This window comes from Conger conger, chromosome 7, assembly GCF_963514075.1.
Source record: "Conger conger chromosome 7, fConCon1.1, whole genome shotgun sequence".
In the NCBI taxonomy this organism is placed as follows: domain Eukaryota; kingdom Metazoa; phylum Chordata; class Actinopteri; order Anguilliformes; family Congridae; genus Conger; species Conger conger.
In genome coordinates, this window is record NC_083766.1 from 29,549,212 (window position 1) to 29,568,359 (window position 19,148).

A 19,148-nucleotide genomic window follows, 5' to 3' on the forward strand; every position below is an offset into this window, starting at 1 on the left:
GATAGTCAATGCAAACTTTGAGGTGGAATATGTCAGTTTCCACCTAATTCCAGGGCCCCTCTGGTTTACTGCGAGTTTGAGTCACTCTGTTTGCTGCTTTTGCTTCTGGTATCTGTCAGCTGTGAATTCAAATGTCAACTCATATTTCGTTCACTTTCGTGAAACAAGCCCCTGGTATGTCTGATAACCTGCTTTTCTGTTATGTTTGCCAATAAGTCAGGTTAGTTTGAGTGAATGCAAACTTTGAAGTGGTTGCAAACTGTTTTCAGGCTCTCTCACAGTGCGTATGGATAAGCACTTCTCCTCCTCCATAACACTGAACACTGGAGCACCCAAGGGCTGTGTGCTTAGTCCGCTCCTATTCTACCTCTTCACGCACGACTGCAAACCCACCAATGGTTCCAATATCATGATCAAGGGTGGAGACAGTCCAGAGCTTCAAACTCCTAGGAGTTTATATCAGCAATGACCTGACTTTGCTTAAGTGAGTAAGAATACCACAACCGTTCTTGACTCATCTTTTGCAAAAATAGGTCATTTCCTTTGCCAAACCACATAGAGGAACTATAGATGTGAGAAGTGACTGCGAAACAGAAGGGGTGGTCACTGCCAGGTTTAACAGTCAACAGAGCATTTCTTGCAGGTCCGTTCATGTGGCTCAGTGGGTTCTGCTAACAGGGGCAACGCAATGGAGAATATTTATCAAGACCCTGTACATACAACAGAATCTAGCTACGAGTCTATAAAGCTTAAACAACCAGGGAAGAAAAAACATGCCGTGGGTGAGTTTCTACTGTCCAGTTCAGTACAATACAGTACATTAGATGTGAAATAAAATAATGAACATGCGGTTAAAGTGCAGTCGCAGATTTCATTTGAGGGTACTTGCATCCATATTGGGTGATCCTTGTAGGAATTATTCTCAAAGTCTCAAAAATAATGAGAGATGTGTTGTACCAAATTTGAGCTAATAGCAAGTTTACATATGTAGTCCCTGAAGTCCCCCTGTAATTCTAACATGGATCACTTGCTGTGGAAAGAAATGTGTGAAATGTACTTTAACCTCAGACTCATTGTATATTTCAAATCAAACGTGCTGGAGTACAGAGTTGTGTCACTGTGCCAATACTTTTTGCATTTAACTGTATATACACTTTATTAGATACATCTGTCTTTGTACCAGGCAGGTAGGACCCTTTTTTGCCTCCAGAAGAAGCCAAAATAGTAGCTAAAACAAAGAAGTAACCAAAAACAAGATTTGCTTAACTCTTTTCATGGGAAGGAAATGTATGTTTTTGAAAGTAGAAATACATTTTACAATTTTAGACGATCTTAGTGTTTTAAATAGCTTTGGATACGCCTAAAATGTACATTTAGAATAAAATTTCCAAAAGAAAGAAATGTAATATTTAAATTTGACATTAAATCAATTTGCAGGTGATAACCATTCTGCTTACCAAGAAGTGTTCAGTGTATTTCATTCTATTGGTTTATGCACCTTTAAGTGAAGTGTAGCTAATATTACTTTTTGCTGGCTTCCTAAGAATCTACTATATTGAGCTAAGAATGTTGCTCATTACTAAATTTCACAATAATGTATCAGTGGAAATGATTTCTCGCAAATTGAATTATACAGTGCACTCTTCCATTAATTTTTCATGATATTGTCATGATCATAATCAAGAACGAGATTGAACCTGACTACTGTCAAGACATATCCAAACTTACAGTCAATACAGACGTCATATTCTGTAGTATTACTATTGTAATATTCATACCTTTGCAGAAACAGAATATACTGAAAGTCTATTGCAAATATGCAAATTATTGCCGACTTGAGGAGGTTTCAATTTATATATTTTTAAACGCATGCAAACACGTGTGTCCCATTATGTGCTATGTTGACTGTTTGTGACTGCGAGAGCTCCCACAGAAAATCTATACTAGACGCAAGTTCCACCAACCTGGTTGTGTCGCTCTGCAGTATATTGTACGTTTATGATAATATTTTCGAAACATTATATGTCATGTTATTTGGTATGCAGACATACACTCAGTGAGCACTTTATTGAGACTTATTTTTTAGACTTATTGGTCTTCTGCAGCTGTAGCCTATCCACTTAGAGGTTTGACCCATTGTATGTTCAGAGATGATCTTCTGTATACCACTGTTGTAATGTGTAGTTATTTGTGATACTGTCACCTACCTCTCTGCTTTGACCAATCTGGCACTCCTCCGACCTCTCTCATTAACAACGTGTTTCTGCCTGCAGAACTGCTGCTTATATATATATGTGTGTATATATATATATATATACTGTCCTTTGGCCTTGCTTGGAAGAATATGCTCCATGTTATCATTAGCAACATGTTATTGGGGGCTGGTATTATCCCAGATTGTGCGAGTGATCGCTCCTTCCTGCTAGAATGTGTCTACATGTGTTCATATAAACTGTCCTGTGGTTTTGTATGTCAGGACCATTTTCAACCCAGAAAGGCTCACAACGTTTTGTCATCTTCCTGCTTTCCATAAATACCCTGCTACTGGTAATCACCCTGGGGATCGTAGGAGTGCACTGTGAGTAATGATCTAAGTTGGCACGCAACAATGACAAAGTTTTTTTTAATATGAATGTCTTTTTCATCATGGTATATTTGACAATGGATCTTAGAGTAAAGAGAGTGGTAAGAAGCTATGAATGAGATTGTGTGAGAGGAGAAAACACAAGATAATTTCGATGGTTAAAAAGGAGAACAGAATATAAAAGAATCTGCATAAAATAAGAAATGAGGAATAAACATGAAAAGAGTGTGGAAGTGAAAATAATGGAAGTTGATTGTAAATCTAACTGTTGCTTTGTTTCTTCATCCACAGATTCCCAGTCTCAAGCTGGTGAGGAGCCTTGAATCTTTTTCACCAAATCTTTTTCACCAAGTCCCTCCAGAGGGAGGGACTTGGCAGGGTTAGTAGATCGCCGCACATAACAAGCACCTCGGGCGCCTCGGAATCACGGTTACAGCTTGGGAGGCGAGGTGGCTTGCAGAAGGCGTGTCGCTCTCCCGTTGGCCGCCAAGGGACGGGGTGTGGGCGGTGTATCTAATACTAGCTCTAATTGAATCAGACGGGGTCCAATTGGCTACCAAATTGGGAGAAAAAGGGAAAAAATCGGATTAAAAAATATATATATATATTTCTGTCTCACACCTGATTAATCAAACATATAATCATACAAGCACATGCTTCAAATGACAATGGCCCCCACATCATCATATTTGTTAGGCTGTTCCTGGAAAGGGCACATGTCAATGTAATTACTGTATATTTGCATCTACTAGTTGCTTTTAATAAAAGAAGAGTTTGACATCAAAATAGATTACATAACCCAAGGTGCAGGCATCTAGACTGGATGTTTCAGTAGACCAGTACTGCTATAATTCCTCATTGTGTCTCTTCTGCTCTTCTGCCTTTTTATCTACATTACAACTTGTCAAAACAGTTTTGGCCTATAGTCCAGTCTTGTAAACTGTGAAAAAAAAGTCACATCAAGCCAACCATGTAGGCAATAAATATTTGTAGTTCTCATCAGTGCTACTGGACTATTGGACATTTAGTGAAGATAAGAGGAATAGATCTGAACTTGGCTGAGTGTATTTACTTGCATTTACTATAGGAAGCATTTGGTGGATGGCCTTGCTTTAGAAAATGTGCTCCATGTTTAGCGATATGTTATTGGAGGCTGGTTATTATCCCAGATTATGTGAGTGATCACTGCTTCCTGTTAGAATGTGTTTACATGTGTTCATTTTTTTGTACAATTGAGACCAATTCCTCTCCAGTTTAAGTAATCATGGTCTTTTTTTACATTCCTTTTGTGAACAACATTTTGGACCATATCACAAGATAATACCCATTTGGCAGGATATGACCAGGTGCGCCCTCTGCTTAAACAGAATGGTTAGTAAGTCTCTCTTAAATATTTGATGATTTTAAATGACTAAACCTGGGCATACTTGAAGTGAAATCCCATGCCATTCAGTGTTACCTCTGAAAATCAATGAAAAATATTATAATATTCTAAAAGCATTTATTTAATGTTAATACTTATTATGTTTATGTGAGTTAATGGACATAGCTTGACACTGGCAGGTGGCAAAACCATTGCATGTGAAAGTCAGTCAGATTAAACAGAGCAAAAGTTAATTTTACATTACAGTCATTTGGCAGACGCTCTTTTCCAGAACGACGTGTAATACAGTGCAAATCACAACCCGGGACAAGTGTGCTGAAAACCCAATAGGAAGTATGGTTCCAATTGCTAGAGTGATCACATAGAAAAACTTGAACCCTCGTAGAATAATCAGATAAACTGGTCTAGAAGTATGGGTATTTACAAGGAAAAAAGATTATTTGAAATACAATAATGGTCACACCGAATAATTTTTTTAACAGCGTGGGTTAATTAACTTGTTATATTGTTCATGATATGTAAAGAGTAATATTTCATAAATTCATAATTTGTCATGTTCTCTGTCACCATGCAGGCCATTGGCATTTGCGCGACAACATTTTCTATCTGTTCTGGCATGGCCATGGAGACTGTCAGGCCGCTGAAAGATTCTGCTCCGAGCAAAATGCCACTCTCGCCACTACACATGAGCACAACAGGGTAATTACAGACACCGGCAAAGCAAACAAAATAATATGTGTTTGTGAATGTATACACCCATACTTTATTAAGTATTTATTAGACTTATTGGGTTTTCTGCTGCTGTAGCCTATCCACTGTGGTGTCCCGCTGGGTGAGAGAGAGAGAGAACAGAATGGGTGAACAAAAATCAATTTATTCTCAATAAGGGCCGTTTTTGTCTGGGGCGGGGTCGCTCCATCTCCATCTCCCCGGTCTCGACCGTCCCCTTTCCGAGCCTAGCCGTCCTCTGTAGGTGATTCAGTTCTAGGGGTTAGAGCGGGACAATGTTAGCTGGCTCACAGCAGGAGAGATATGCTCACGTGCCCCGGACTTCAGTTTCGGTCGTGGGGTTTCCTCCAGGAATTCCTCCACGTTTCTCTCTGTGGGAGTTTGTTCGTCTCTAGGCTGAAAAGGCTTAAGCCCGCACTGGCGTCGTGTCTTTCTGCCTCCGTCGTCAGCCCCGCTCTGCTCTGCAGCCCCGCTCTTTGAAGGGCGCAGCTCCCTCCCTCTCACTCAGTTCAGCTGTGCCTGTTTAATTAGAGAATATTAGTTTTGCCATTCCCCACATGTCTCGCCTCGGTGGTGCTGGCCTTGGTGCTGCTGGCCTTGGTGCTGACTTTCTCCGCGGCTCTCTCCAAGGTGCGGCTTTATTTAAATATGACATCGGGAAATATTCACCATTGATCACTTTCCCGAGCTCCTGGCGCCGGCACACTGGCCGTTCCACTCCAGTGGTGTCTCCATCCCAGATCGGGCCACCACACCACTTAGAGCAGCGCTACTCACTCAACTACAACAGTGTCTGCAGGTATTCACTCTGACCGTGCGGTACACCACCCAATTTCACTAAGTAGCTTATTATCCTAACCAAGCAGGTAAACATCAGGTGTTGTAGCGCACGATTGGAGCGAATACCTGCAGACACTGCGGCCGAGGATGGGGACGAGGACGAGGCATGAGTAGCACTTGTCAGCTTTGACCAGTCTGGCTTCTCCACTGACCACAGCAGTTTCTGAGATATTCAAACCACCCTGTCTGGCACCAACAATCATTCCATGGTCAAAGTCACTTAGATTACATTTCTTCCCCATTCTGACATTTGGTCACAAAAAACAGCTCAACCTCTTGACCGTGTCTGCATGCTTTTATGCATTTAGATGCTGCGACATGATTGGCTGATTAAATATTTGCATTAACAAGCTGGTGTACAAGTCTACCTAATAAAGTGCTCAGTGAGTGTATATAGTGCCTGTGCATGTGATTGTCTGGCCCTACAGAACTGGATGATAACACTGGCCCATGGAAAGCAGATGTGGGTGAATGAAGGGTCAGATGACTCTGGTTCTGGTTTAAGCCAGGTAAGTCCCAGTCTCAGTAAGTCCCAAGTGCTGACTGATATAGAATACCCCCTCGTCAATCCTGTACTCTGCAGAGTAATGAAAGGAATATTCTTGTATATGCCACATTGCAATAAACTATGGGATATACATTTTTGAATGTGTTTTCCTGAAAGCCCCTCAGTTGGAGTGGTCAGCTGAGCTCTCCTGCTGTCTTGTTTCACCCAGGATGAAGAGGCATGCTCCTGCAGGCTTTTGGAGCCAGATCCCCTTGCTGCCACAGAGTGTGAGGACTTTCACAGTTGGGTGTGTGAAAGATCCACCATCCAAAGAGCACCAGAATTTCCAGACTTTGACTATTTAAATTGGGCCAAGTAGAAAACACTTACCAAACTATCCCCAAAAGCACACATACATTGACTTCCTAATAACCAAGGGTTGGATTTCTGGATTTCATGCTTATTACTCACAATCACATGATCTGGCATTTTAATGTTTTGATTACGCTAATGAATAAGGCTTCTTTCTTTGCTTTGTACCAGACACTTTTTGAGGAACAGTGCAAAAATATCTGTGGATCTCTAGGGGGCACAGTAAGGGCCTGGTACACCTCTTTGTGGTCGATCATTTTCTGACTGAAATTATAAAATGTTTTTATTTCATGGTATATTTACAATATGTCTGTGCAGTGTCAGGCGGTCAATACTGTATTTTTACAATTTCATTTCATCAATATTTGCATGGGAATGTACTGAAAAAATAAATACCATTTTTATTCTTTGGCACAGTGGCACAATTTATGTTTGTAAAATAACTTTAACAATACATTTAATTAATTATATATTTATTTTGCAAACATGAATGTAAAATAAATATCCTGGAAAGAAGATCTTGGCAAGCACAATTCTCAGATACAATTTTGCTTGCCAATGTGGATATGAGTGATTACCTATATTTATAAGCTCTACTTTATAAAAGTACTCGAAGTGGAAGCAGAAGACACATTAGAAAATCCAATTTCCCTCCATTCAAAACAATCACATCAGTCAAGATGAAAATGGAGTATAAATTTAGGTAAAACTTATTAAGTTATTTCTGAGTGCGGTAGAATAGACTTAAAATAAAGTTGTTTTTATTACAAAGGAAATGGCAATTGATGTTTGTTCAGTTAGACAAATTGTGAATGTCTTGGTCATGATTAGTAATAAACACTTGACTGTAGTTTGCAGCACTTAATTTACACTGTTATGAGAACCAATTGGAATCACTCGCAGACACCAGGATGTAATAAATAACAGGCTTTAATCAAATTTCCACGGAAACAGGTCAATGCACGGCAATCAGGGCAATACAGGCAAAGGGTCAGAGTCCAAGCAACCAGAGCAATTAGGAGAAGGCAGGGCGAAGTCCGAAAACAGGCAGAGGTCGAATCCGGGAGATCAAGCAGCCGGGGGCTGGAGAACAGGCGGGTAGAAGGGCAGGAGACAGGTACAGGAAGCAGGAGGGCTGGAGCAGGGATTGGACGATGACAGGTAAGGCAGACAGGAAGACTGGAGTGGGACTGGACAAACACAGGACTCGGGGAACAGGTAAGGAGCAGGCAGGAGAAACTGCTGGAAGGAATCAGTGTCAAGCATGAATGCAGGGCATGAGCTGATCTGGCAAAGAACGGTGTGGACAGGTAATTGGGAAAAAGGAAAAACATGAAATGGAACATCGACACAGAATATATAGAAAAGGAGAAACGGAAATGAACTACGACAGAGGTACAGAACGTGGAAAAACATGAGACAGGACATTTAACACTGAAAACTGAAAACACTGAAAACCAACTATGAGACAGAGACATGAGACATGACCATTCCCATTTGTGAATTAGTATTTATTTGGCAAAAATCATCTGGAAATTCATTAACAATTTAACCCATTACATACATTTATTGTTTTTATTAATTACACACTTTTGTAATTGAAGTGGTACATATTGATAAAGAATTTGTTTTCTGACAGAGCTCAAAGCCAAAAATGTCACGTGAATTGTAATCTTTATTGTACCGAAATTTATCTGGGAGGACCCATGTTTTTAACCAGGTCTGGCACTCTTGCTTACATACAGTGCAGTTCATAAGTATTTGGACAGTAGTACAATTTCTTTCCTTTCAGCTCTACAGCAGCTTATTGGATTTGAGGTGAAACAATAACCTATGAGGTTCAAGTGCAGACTCACCTTTAATTTGAGGGCATTTACATCCATATCAGGTGATCTGTGTAGGAATTACATCCCTTTTTTTATACATAGTCCCCAACATTTTAGGGGAACGAAAGTAATTGGACAGTTGGCTTCTAAGCTGCATCAGGTGTATTCAATATCTTCCTTAGTGCGGGTATAGAAAGAGTTCAGTATCTAGTCTTGTTTCTAGGCTTTTGATTGCCTTTGGAGTCTGTTAGAGTTGTGCTAATGACAGTCAAAGAAGACATTATGAGGCAGAGGAATACGAAATAAAAAACAGACATTGGACAAACAATAGGTTTACTAAAATACACTGTTTGGAATATAATCGAGAAGAAAGAGAGGACTGGTGGGCTCAGTAAAGGGCTGGTACAGTTGATGACCGAAGAATTCTCACCATAATGAAAAACCTCCCAAACACCTGTCCGATATATCTTCAGGAGGCATGTGTGGATGTGTCAGTGACTACGCTCTGCAGAAGATTTTACCAACAGATTTACATTTTAGTCATTTGGCAAACGCTTTTAATCCAAAGCGATTTACAAGTGCATAGGTTCTTCCACAGGTTAAAGCATCAAATCCATAATTTGTAAAATACACATGAAGGGCTGTTCTAAACAAAAAGACAACGGAAGTCATCGGAAGTGCAATTTTTTTTTTGCGGAAGGGGGGAATCAGGAGGGAGGACTAAGGTATAGTTTGAAAAGGTGTGTTTTTAGTCTGCATCGAAATATGGGGAGGGATTCTGCTGTCCTGACAGTGATAGGCAAGTCATCCCACCACTAAGGAACCAGAACAGAAAACAGGCGTGAACGTGCAGCTTGACCGCCAGGTGCTCGTAGTGACGGAACCACACAGTGACCAGAGCTGGCAGACCGGATTGGTCTTACTGGGGAGTAGGGAGCAATTAAAGACTGTATGTAAAGTGGAGCAGTCCCCTTAGCAGCCTGAAAAGCCAGCACAAGGGCCTTGAAGTGGATGTGTGCAGCAATAGGAAGCCAGTGGAGGCCAATGAGGAGTGGGGTGACATGAGCCCACCTGGGCTGACTGGTGATCAGGCGGGCTGCAGTATTCTGGACCAGCTGGAGGGGCTTGATGGCACAAGCTGGGAGACTGGCCAGGTGGGAGTTGCAGTAATCCAGGCGGGAAATGGTGAGTGCCTGTACTAGGAGCTGAGTGGCTTTCTCCATCAGGAGATGATGGATACAGTGTATATTGTACAGGAAGAACCTGCAGGTTCTGGCAGTGGAGGATACATGTGGAGAGTGAGGTGGTTGATCTACAGAAGCTACTCTGCAAGATGCAAACCATTGGTGAATCATGGTGGTGGGGGTGTTACACTATGGCCACAGGTGCTGCATCACTTGCCTTCATTGATCATGTAGCTACTGATCGCAGCAACATAATTAATTCTGAAGTGTACAGAAGCATCGATCTGCTCAATTTCAATTATATTTCTTTGGATAGTGTTTCAAAGTATGGATAGTGTAATGATCCAAAACATATACCAGTGCTCTCTTTCTTCTTAATGATGTTCCAAACTGTTTGTTTCCGTGAGCCCATTGTTTGGCCAATGTCTGACTGTTTTCGTTTTATTTCCCAGCCTCAGAATGGCTTCCTTGACTGTCATGAGCACATCTCTGGTAATCATGTTATCAAACGAGAATAACAGACTCTGAAGGCAATTAAAAGCCTAGAATCAAGACTATATACTGAAAGCTTTCTTATACCTGCACTAAGGAAGCAAATTTAATTGAATTCACCTGCCTAATCAGAAACCGCTGAGAAACCAACTGTCCAATTACTTTTGATCCCCTAAAATTGGGGGACGACTGTATGTATAAAATGGGCTGTGATTCCTTCATGGATGCACCAATATTGATATTGTCTACACTTCATATTAATTGTTTAACCCTATGTGCTGGAGTAGAGCTAAAAGAACAGCAACTGTACCACTGTCCAAATACTTACGGACCTCACAGTAACAGGTGGTTGCCCTGGGTATGAGCATCTGCAAAATGAATGTAATGAATGAACACTTGTGATATTTCCTCCTCCAAAGAACATCTCTGTTAGGAATTTCAACAATCAATAGAAAATGAGATGCTCTCTTAAAGTAATGTAGTGCCTAGAGTGTGTGTGTGGCCCTTTGTAAGTACCGTGTGTGTGTGGCCCTTTGTAAGTACCATGTGTGTGCTTAGTGTGTCTGTGTGTGGCCCTTTGTAAGTACCATATGTGTGTGTCTGTGTGTGTGTGTGAGAGAGAGAGAGAGTACACGCAAGCAAGAATGTGTTTTTGCAATGTGCATAGTATGCTTAGTGTGTCTGTGTGTAAGTACATGCATACATATGTTTCCATCCTTTGAACCCATCTTTATGCACTGGGTGTGTGTATCCTGTGTACGCACATGTAAGAATTTTTTTTTTTTCTTTGAACATGTGTACAGTGTGTGTGTGTGTGTGTGTGTGTGTAAAAGAGAGGGAGAGACAGAGAGAAAAAAGAAATAGATTGTAAATGCTTGCTTAATTGGCATGTAAGTTCACAACAAAGGGTGAGCCATACACATCAGTCCAATTATGGCATCTGGCAAAGCGAAAAGCAATATGAGGCTACTCTTTAAATGTCCACAAACACAGTAAGGCCAACTGAATGTCATTATTATTATTACTATGAACATAATCATTTTCAATACTCCTTCATGTAGTTTAATGTTTAATTTCCTCTGACCATTTCATGATTTTTTTTCTTTGTTAAAATGGCTACAATCAAAAAATATGAGGCACTTTTTAAAGTTATATGTCGCTATATATGTATATCATTTTAAATATTTAATTTCTCAATTTGACTATATCATATTATACACATTTACACATTTTACAATTATACTTGAACGTTCCCTTGCAAGTTTCAAGGAAAAATGTCACTGGCTCCTGGTTGGCAGTGAGTCTTAATAATCTGTTCTGATTGGCTGCAGGTCTCAGTTGCTGAGAGTCTTTTGGCACATATTCTCTCAGTGGCTGAGGGAAAGAATAAACAAAACTTTAAAAGTGCTTCATTGATGTGTCCAGTTGGGTTTCAGGTGCCACACTCTGTAAAGACAAGAGACACAACTAATTAAGATGAGGGGATCGATATGCTTCATATTTAACTACTAGAATTTCAGCCAGCATCTGTCATTTACACACATTAGTGATAATTCCACCATTCACACCAAAAGCAAATGATAACTTTGGAAAAGATTCAGCAACATACACATCCTTCTCTCTCAGACTCTCCATCTTTCTAATAGCTATTAGAGTGAAGTTACACCCCAGAGTACAAACACATGGACAGAGTCAACCAATCTTTCATTTCCTGCTCCATCTCTGCACTTGTGGACAGATCAATTTAACGGTGCCCAAAGGATCATTGTACTTTTGTCTCATTCTCAGTGTCTTTGTGTAAAAGCAAACAAAATGCTTCCTTTCTATATTCTGTTCCATATAGACTTGTCTGTTCTACTGTAGCAATATATTTCTTATCTTCTGTCTGTCCCGACAGTCTTGCTGTATTGCGTTTGTCCACACAAACCCAAGCACTCACTCACTCACGCACACACGGGAAGTAGGCTTTCACACGCAGAATAAACCCGGGGCACTGACAATCAAGAAGGACACAAAGACAAAATAGCCAAGGAGAAAGTGAGAGAGTGAAAGAGCGAGAGATAGAGATATTATGTATACATATACTTAAATATATCTTCACTGTATTCTGCCTGTTAATATTCTGACTTTGATATTCTGAGGTGTGTAATGTGTATTATGTGGAAATTATAAACTACTTTGTGCAGACCAAGGGTTCCTATATTCTTTAAACTGTATGTACCGAATGCTCTTTTTGCTCCTTCACATATTTATTTTCCTTTATCAAGGAAAGAAACAAACATTTTTCATGCAAGACATGCAGAATCTGCCCCCACACATTAAATTGTCAAAAAAATGTATCCAATGCATCCCACCCTGTCTGATGGTTAAGGCATAATCACAAAGGACTTGATGTGAACAATGAGTCTATATTTGTTTATGGTGTTTAGTTAAATTTGTCTCACACATTATGTTGAATCTGTATTTATATAGACAACAATTTAAGTTTTTCCAAAAGGACAAAGGCACTGAGAAACATGCAGAACATTTTGCTTTAAAATGAATTTTGCTGGGACACTGATCTCAATTGAGCCCAATTACATCATGCCAATTATCCAAATATCCATCTCTCATCCCAGAGAAATGTGTGGCGCATTTCCTGTTCCCGAGGCAGCCACTCGCACTGTAAATGTTATGAGGATATTGTACTGATTCAATGAGGTGTGTATAGATTCAGAACACGGCAAGTAAGACAGATGACCACAATTTCCCTGAATGGTTTTTGTAAATAACCCCCTTAAGGTTTATTATTTTAGGTTAATTTCCTACATATTTGCCAGATTACTATTTTGATATCTGCATAAAAGGGAGCCGCATGTCTCAGGGAGCCGGAGCAGTGGGTCGACGCGGAGTGAGGGAGAGAGACGCAGGGGGAGTAAAGGAGGAGGTGGCAGCACAGGAGGAGGAGCCAGGGAGGAGAAGTCCCCAGTGGGGGGAGGGGCTGACTCCCGTTTGGGCAGCGGCAGCGAATCGGAGTACTCCACCCGCAGCAGCTTGAAGCGGGACCACGGCTCAGCCACGCCCAGTGAGCACAGCCACCTCAGCCAGCGCTCCCAACACCGACTCCCGCCCCCTCACCTGCCCTACCCACACCCCCCCGGCATGCCCCTCCCCTACAACCCCATGATGCTCATGATGGTCCCTCAGCACCCCCATCCACACCTGCATCCACACCCCCTCCCTCATCCTGGTCTAGGACCCCCTCACTCCCAACCTCCCTCCCTGCCCCCCTCCTCTACTCCCGGAGGCCCCCCTGGTGCCCCCCCAACTCGTGACCTGGGCTCTGTGCCTCCTGAGCTGACCGCCTCCCGCCAGTCCTTCCACCTGGCCATGGGGAACCCCAGCGAGTTCTTTGTGGATGTCATGTAGCCAAAATGTGCCAACTGTTATCCACTCCACCACAGGAGAGGGTGCAGACTGTACCTTCTTTTCTTTTTTTACAGCAATTATGTGATTATTACTGATTGAATCAGGATTTCCAGACCCTAAACGTCTCTGGGGGCCACCAGTGTTTGGCTTCATTCCTGAACTTTCTGTACTGCCTCCAGCAGTCAAGAGTGCAAAAGCTTTTGATGTGTGTGCTTATGACCTACCCACGTTCTCTGGTTGAGATATTTGGGGTCTGAATTTTGTATTTCTTGAAAAATGTGAACACAATCACATCTGTTAAGAGATCCTTGGAACAATTTTACCATAACAACACCTTGGCTTATTTCCTTTCAGTTGCCTTTTTTCTTGGTGATTGTAGCATATTCCATTGGTGATGGAAACTGCATTGTGTATATACTAGGGCTACATCAATTATTCAGACTAAATTGATTACAATCTAAGAAATTATTTGTGTGACTGGAATAGTTGTCAGTGGTATTGCTCAGATCCTTCACTTTCTCAAATTGAGTGTGGTTCCAAAGCCTGAATTTCTTTTCTTTTTTTTGTATAAACTGATGACATAATCAAGAGCTGCAGCCCAAGCTCATGCTCAAAAGCAGGTGGTGTGGTGCAGATGAGAGCAGCCATAGTTTAAAGGCTGCTGGGTGACTCAACCAGTTAAGGCACTGTTCTCGCTGCAGTATGTGGACGGACCCCAAGTTCCAGGATCGTTGCATTTTTTTACCATATTGTGTGGTGGAGATCAACTTTCCATCAAAAGTTGATTTTAGGGTGAAGCTCCCTTTTTAGGGGAGGGAAAAAATATCCACTACCCTTTTGGGAAGCATGCTGCATAAACTATGCTTGTAACAAAGTCAGTATATGGCTCATTCAGTATTGTGGAAGGCCATACTACGGTAAATAAGTGTAAAGCTGTATGGCTGCACCTGGGTGTTGGAAAACTTCCCTCAAATGATGGCCACTTGTCACCAGTTGCTCAACGCTATGGCATGGATCTGAGTATTTGGAAGTGAGGTGGGGGTGGGGTCCAAATACAGTACTTTTGGGTTAAGAGGTGCCAAGGGCATGGGGGGAGGGAAGGAAGAGTGCATTTGAATAGTTCACACCGCTGCAACACACCCTTGTCATCTATTATATTCAATTCTTATTTTATATATAAATATATAATCAAAGAAGGTGCTAAATGAAGAGAATTGTGTCCATGTTTCAAAGTACTATACGGTACTGCTGCTTTGTGAATCATTTCTCCCCAAATTTGTTTTGCTGGTTTTTCACTATTGGAAATAAATTTGTCCTAGACATTAATTTGGGTTTGAGTGTCCTTTTTTCAGGGAAGTGATTAAATTTTACTTTATGAATCCAACAGTTCCAAAAGCCAATACCCTTGTAAAGATAATCAGCACTAAATACAAGCAATATTATGTGCGCACTTAATATTTTAAATGAAGGTCAATTATAAAAATGACAATCATGAATTGCCATACTATATTTTGAATAATCTGGCCAACCAGAAAATCTAAACCAAGATTTACCATTATTCATTTAAATTGAAATTACCCACTCAGTTTTTGCAGTTACTTCACTGGCCAAATGGCATTAACGTAGCATGACAACAGTTTACATGTAGATGGACCATGGGACAATGGCAATTTGTGAAGCACAAAGAACGCCATGTCACATTGCTTTATTAGCTCAAAGGAATCACCCAGTTTTGTCCTTGTCAACCACACCAATGGGTCCCAATCCCAAAGTTCTTGTATATAGAACACCTGAAAGAACATTTACAATGTTAGAAACCAGTTTAATATAATCCCCATTTACTCAATGGGAACAGATTGGTTGTAAAGAGTATAGTTGCAGCCATTTTCTCAGGCTTGCTGTGGCACAGCACAGGACTTACCAGCTTCACTGCCCTGGCAGGTAGAATCACAGCAGCTGCACACAGAGTCTTGACCATCCACACTCTGCCACCTGAAAGCAAGCAATGCTGCACATTAGAACACAAACCAGCCAAGGTTGTGGATTCTGGTACAGAGCATTAACTCACCGTCCACCAACATAGGAGCAGGCTTTGCTCATGGCATCAGGGTTCTGGGAGGCTGCAGTCACCTTCAGTTGACATGTGATATAGATCTACAAAATGTAGAACACAGGTGCTGACATGTCCCTCAGTTTTAGAGAGGTCTAAACACATTCACTGCAAATGCTCAGCTCAGTGGGAGCAGGCTCATACAACACTCAGTTCCCAACCAAGACTCAACTTGACACATGGTTTAGGTAGAAAGTACATGAGCATGCATTCATGCAGGGGGAACCAGTGTGGAAGACTGGACATGGCAACAACCAAACTGCCTGGGTACAGACTGAGCTGGTGGCACACTGGAGCTAGAGCCAGGAACAGCCACAGCACAGCAAACTCGCCTCACTCTCAGGGAAGCCCTCAGGGAACACAAAGGCATCAATTGTAATCTGGAGCTTTTCATCCAAGGATCTGTGCTCAAACTGAGCATGGGACCCTTTAACCTTGGCATCAGAGAGACACCTGGGAGAGGAGATTTAAGATGAGCAACCAAATCAAATAGCATGATAGTCCATTTTAAATCTTGAAAGTGACAATGCTCTACTGCCCACTACAAGATCAGGTCCTGGGCACTGATTGTTGACATGAGTTTAAATTTGAAAATGTATAACCAACCCTCCAGCTCAGACAAAACAGCAAAGGGGGATTCAAGTCAATTCAACCAATTACTTGTACAATTAAAACCCAAGAGAAGGGATTAGTCTAGTTTATAGCCAGGCCAAGGTAAAATGAAGCTCCAGATGCTCACCCATGGTTTTTAATGATGGCGTATCTTGGTTCAGAGTTCACATCAGGATCCATAGTTGCAATGCAGGTGTCGATAAAGATCCGCAGGGGCACATGGCTGGCAAGGTTGACTGAGGCTTCAACTCGCAAGAGCTCCCCCAAAAAATGATTTTTTGAAGAGCCTTTAGAGTGCCCGTCAGCTGTAGACAGATGCAGGCCCAAAGGAATCACATCTGAATCTCAGCTCAAGAAACCTGGTTATTCTCACCGACCCTCAGGATGCACCAGCTGCTGGTTTTCCCACTACCGCAAACTCAATTTCAACTTTCTAGATGCTTCAAGGGGTCAAACATGCAGTTTTAAACCCATAGACCACAGAATTACAAGCAGTGTTCTCACATTGGTCAATTAAGTAAATGAGCAAGTAGCAGTTTCAGTAAACATGCAGTTTTAAGTTCACTTTTGTACATTGAAGGACAATTTATCCAAAGGCCACTAAAATTGTATCAATTTAATTCCTGAATGGAATTAAATAGAAAAATAGCAAGTTATTCCTAAAAATGTGACTGACAAGAAGATCAGCCTTGTGGGTCCCAGTCATGCACCTTAACCATTAGGCTACAGGCTGCCCTGAGCTTAAAGCTAGACAGCTTGGAGAGAGCCCGCATACAGGGAGCGGGAGTTTAGGAATGCCACCTGTAGTACCAGCCATAAGTCGTAGGGAGAAGTCCAAGAGATCCATCGCAGCGGTGGTGGATGCAAAATCATTCCAAGATGGATACAGAGGACCACTGCTCACAAAATGTCTCCTAAGAAAGTTGGAAGAAAGCAGCACACTGCAATCAGTTGGATTCAAATTGGTTAAATTTGAACCACCATTTCACGGGCAAACCTCTGATAGTGGCACGCAATGGGAATAATCACACTACTTGTCCTAATGATACCACTGGTAGCCATGGGAGATACAGTCAGCACATTAGAGTAGACCAAAGAGTCCTCCTCAATCTAGAAGTAGAGGAGAGGATCATGGATTACTGGTTCAGCAGGACCATGTCATTTTTTTATATAAATAATATTTTATATTACATACACACATTACATTATATGAAATTATATTAATGCAATCTGCATTTGGCAGACGCTCTTATCCAGAGCAACGAAGCAGGAGACAATCCTCCCCTGGAGCAATGCAGGGTTATGGGCCTTGCCCAAGGGCCCAACGGCTGTGTGGATCTTATTGAGACTACACCGGGGATCAAACCACCAACCTGGCGGGTCCCAGTCATGTACCTTAACCACTACACTACAAGCCGCCCCAACCAGTTACAATTACCCAACCAGTCAGTCCCATTACAAGTTCTCCATGGCATTCTGAAGCATCCAAAAAATATAAACAAATGTTTGGAGCCATTTGTAATCCAAAACTGAGATCTGTAATCTCATAACCGAAGATAGTTGCACACCAACAAACCAATTTGATCGTAGCATGCTAGGCCCCATTGTAGCCATGGCTTCACTAATGGGATGACTGTAGAACGAAAATAAATTTATCCGATTTCTGCTAAAGCAACAATGGTTAAGCTAAAATCGTAGGCCACTTACAGTCAACATGGTACCACACTCGTGTAGGCTCGCTTGGATCGCATATTCAACATCGCTGAGCGGGAAAGCTTTACAAGCTGGACCCGCAGACAGGTCTTGTCCCAGTAGCAACTCCGCGGCTGAAAGCAGGATCCCGTTCTTGTGCAAGTCGGCTTTCACAATTAACGTCATGTTCTTTTCATTACAGATCAACGAAATGGGAGCGGCCTGGTCCAAATGTTCGGACTTCACGGTCTGTGGCTCGTTTACATAGTAACTATCGGTTTTGTGTGGCTTTTTACTTCGCATTAAGGACTGGAGGCCTACATGTTTACCGTTTACAGAGCCACAAGCTAAAATTACAAGCGTTACCCAGGAAAATACCTTCTCTTCGACTCCCATTGCGCCTTTGCACGTTGCTGCCAAAGTAATACAATTTAACCCCGTAAAAATTACCAAAACAATTGGGAGCCTACTAAATTTATACCTGAACCAATATCCGCATGTCTTTAAGTTTAACCCAATTATTATGCAGGAATACCCGCGAATGCACGTAATTGAAAGGGAAATGTCCGCGTGAGAATGTAGCCTACATGGGTGGGATACTGATGCTACGTTCCAGACAACTCGGAAGTCGAGTGAAGTCGAAGTCGAAATGAAAGGTAATTTCCTTTGTGCGCCTTTCCTCCACGAAAATTTGTATTGCCGGCCTCAAAGGCCCACCAAAATCCAGGTTCAGGATTTAGGCTATTGTAACGTAAATATTTGAACACAATATTAAGGTTTTGTAAAATTATTAAACGAGGAATGGATGTGTTTTTAGGGTCTTATTTCTTTTTTGAGGTGCACCCTTTTGTTTAGTTGTATTACAAGTATTCCTATAACCGTATGTTAACATAGCTACATTGGACTATGTAATGAACCCTTGCTGAATTTTTTGTTTTTTGTAGTTCCCCAACATTTAAAAATTAATTCGACACGAATAACTGACAATAAATGCATGACAAGATCAATTTCCCTTTCTGGGGGTAAATACGATAGGGTGTATGGTGCTGAAGTGTGGACACTTGCTTTGATTAACATAAAAACATTTGAAACAACTGCAATCTTTACACCTGCTAAAGAAATTTCAACAATTCTGCCTAAATGTAGGCCCAATGTAAGCGCACTGGCGACATCAGGTGGGTCTAGTCGGTATTGCAAAGTTTTCGATAAAGTAGATAAATTCTCAATTTTCTGTTTTACAGAAATGTGTTTTGGAATATATATTTTTTATTCAAGCAGCAACGTGTGTTTTGTGATATCCACACGTACAATTAACCATCTCTACAATAGTGAGGGGTTAACTTTAATATTACTCTGCATCTGCTGAAACTGCCAGTGTGTTGATGCATCTGCTACGTTACTGTTGCATATTACTGTTGTTTATTCAAA

The 19,148-nt window shown here is 41.4% G+C and overlaps 2 protein-coding genes across 5 annotated transcripts; one reads left to right on the forward strand and one right to left on the reverse strand.

Annotated features, from left to right (window-relative positions):
- The first annotated feature begins 327 nt into the window (after nt 1-327).
- Nucleotides 328-6,808, forward strand: LOC133133007 (uncharacterized). Its single transcript, XM_061248895.1, has 8 exons — nt 328-484; nt 644-782; nt 2,477-2,578; nt 2,876-2,893; nt 3,902-3,955; nt 4,543-4,667; nt 5,966-6,046; nt 6,254-6,808. Exons 2-8 carry the CDS (start codon nt 689-691, stop codon nt 6,401-6,403), a joined length of 624 nt encoding a protein of 207 aa, XP_061104879.1. The 5' UTR covers nt 328-484; nt 644-688; the 3' UTR covers nt 6,404-6,808.
- Nucleotides 6,809-14,943: 8,135 nt separating this feature from the next.
- Nucleotides 14,944-18,207, reverse strand: LOC133133006 (zona pellucida sperm-binding protein 3-like). Of its 4 annotated transcripts, none has more exons than XM_061248894.1 (8): nt 17,736-18,191; nt 17,026-17,138; nt 16,839-16,942; nt 16,156-16,333; nt 15,749-15,869; nt 15,375-15,460; nt 15,228-15,298; nt 14,944-15,096 (listed from the first exon to the last, which is right to left on the reverse strand). In XM_061248894.1, the coding sequence occupies exons 1-8, from the start codon at nt 18,114-18,116 to the stop codon at nt 15,029-15,031; spliced, it is 1,122 nt and encodes a 373-aa protein (XP_061104878.1). In that variant the 5' UTR covers nt 18,117-18,191; the 3' UTR covers nt 14,944-15,028. The 4 variants fall into 4 exon arrangements, with proteins under 4 accessions (XP_061104878.1, XP_061104877.1, XP_061104876.1 ...); XM_061248893.1 differs by having other exon boundaries at nt 16,830-16,942; nt 17,736-18,189; XM_061248892.1 differs by lacking the exon at nt 17,026-17,138 and having other exon boundaries at nt 17,736-18,207.
- Between the last annotated feature and the right edge of the window lie 941 nt (nt 18,208-19,148).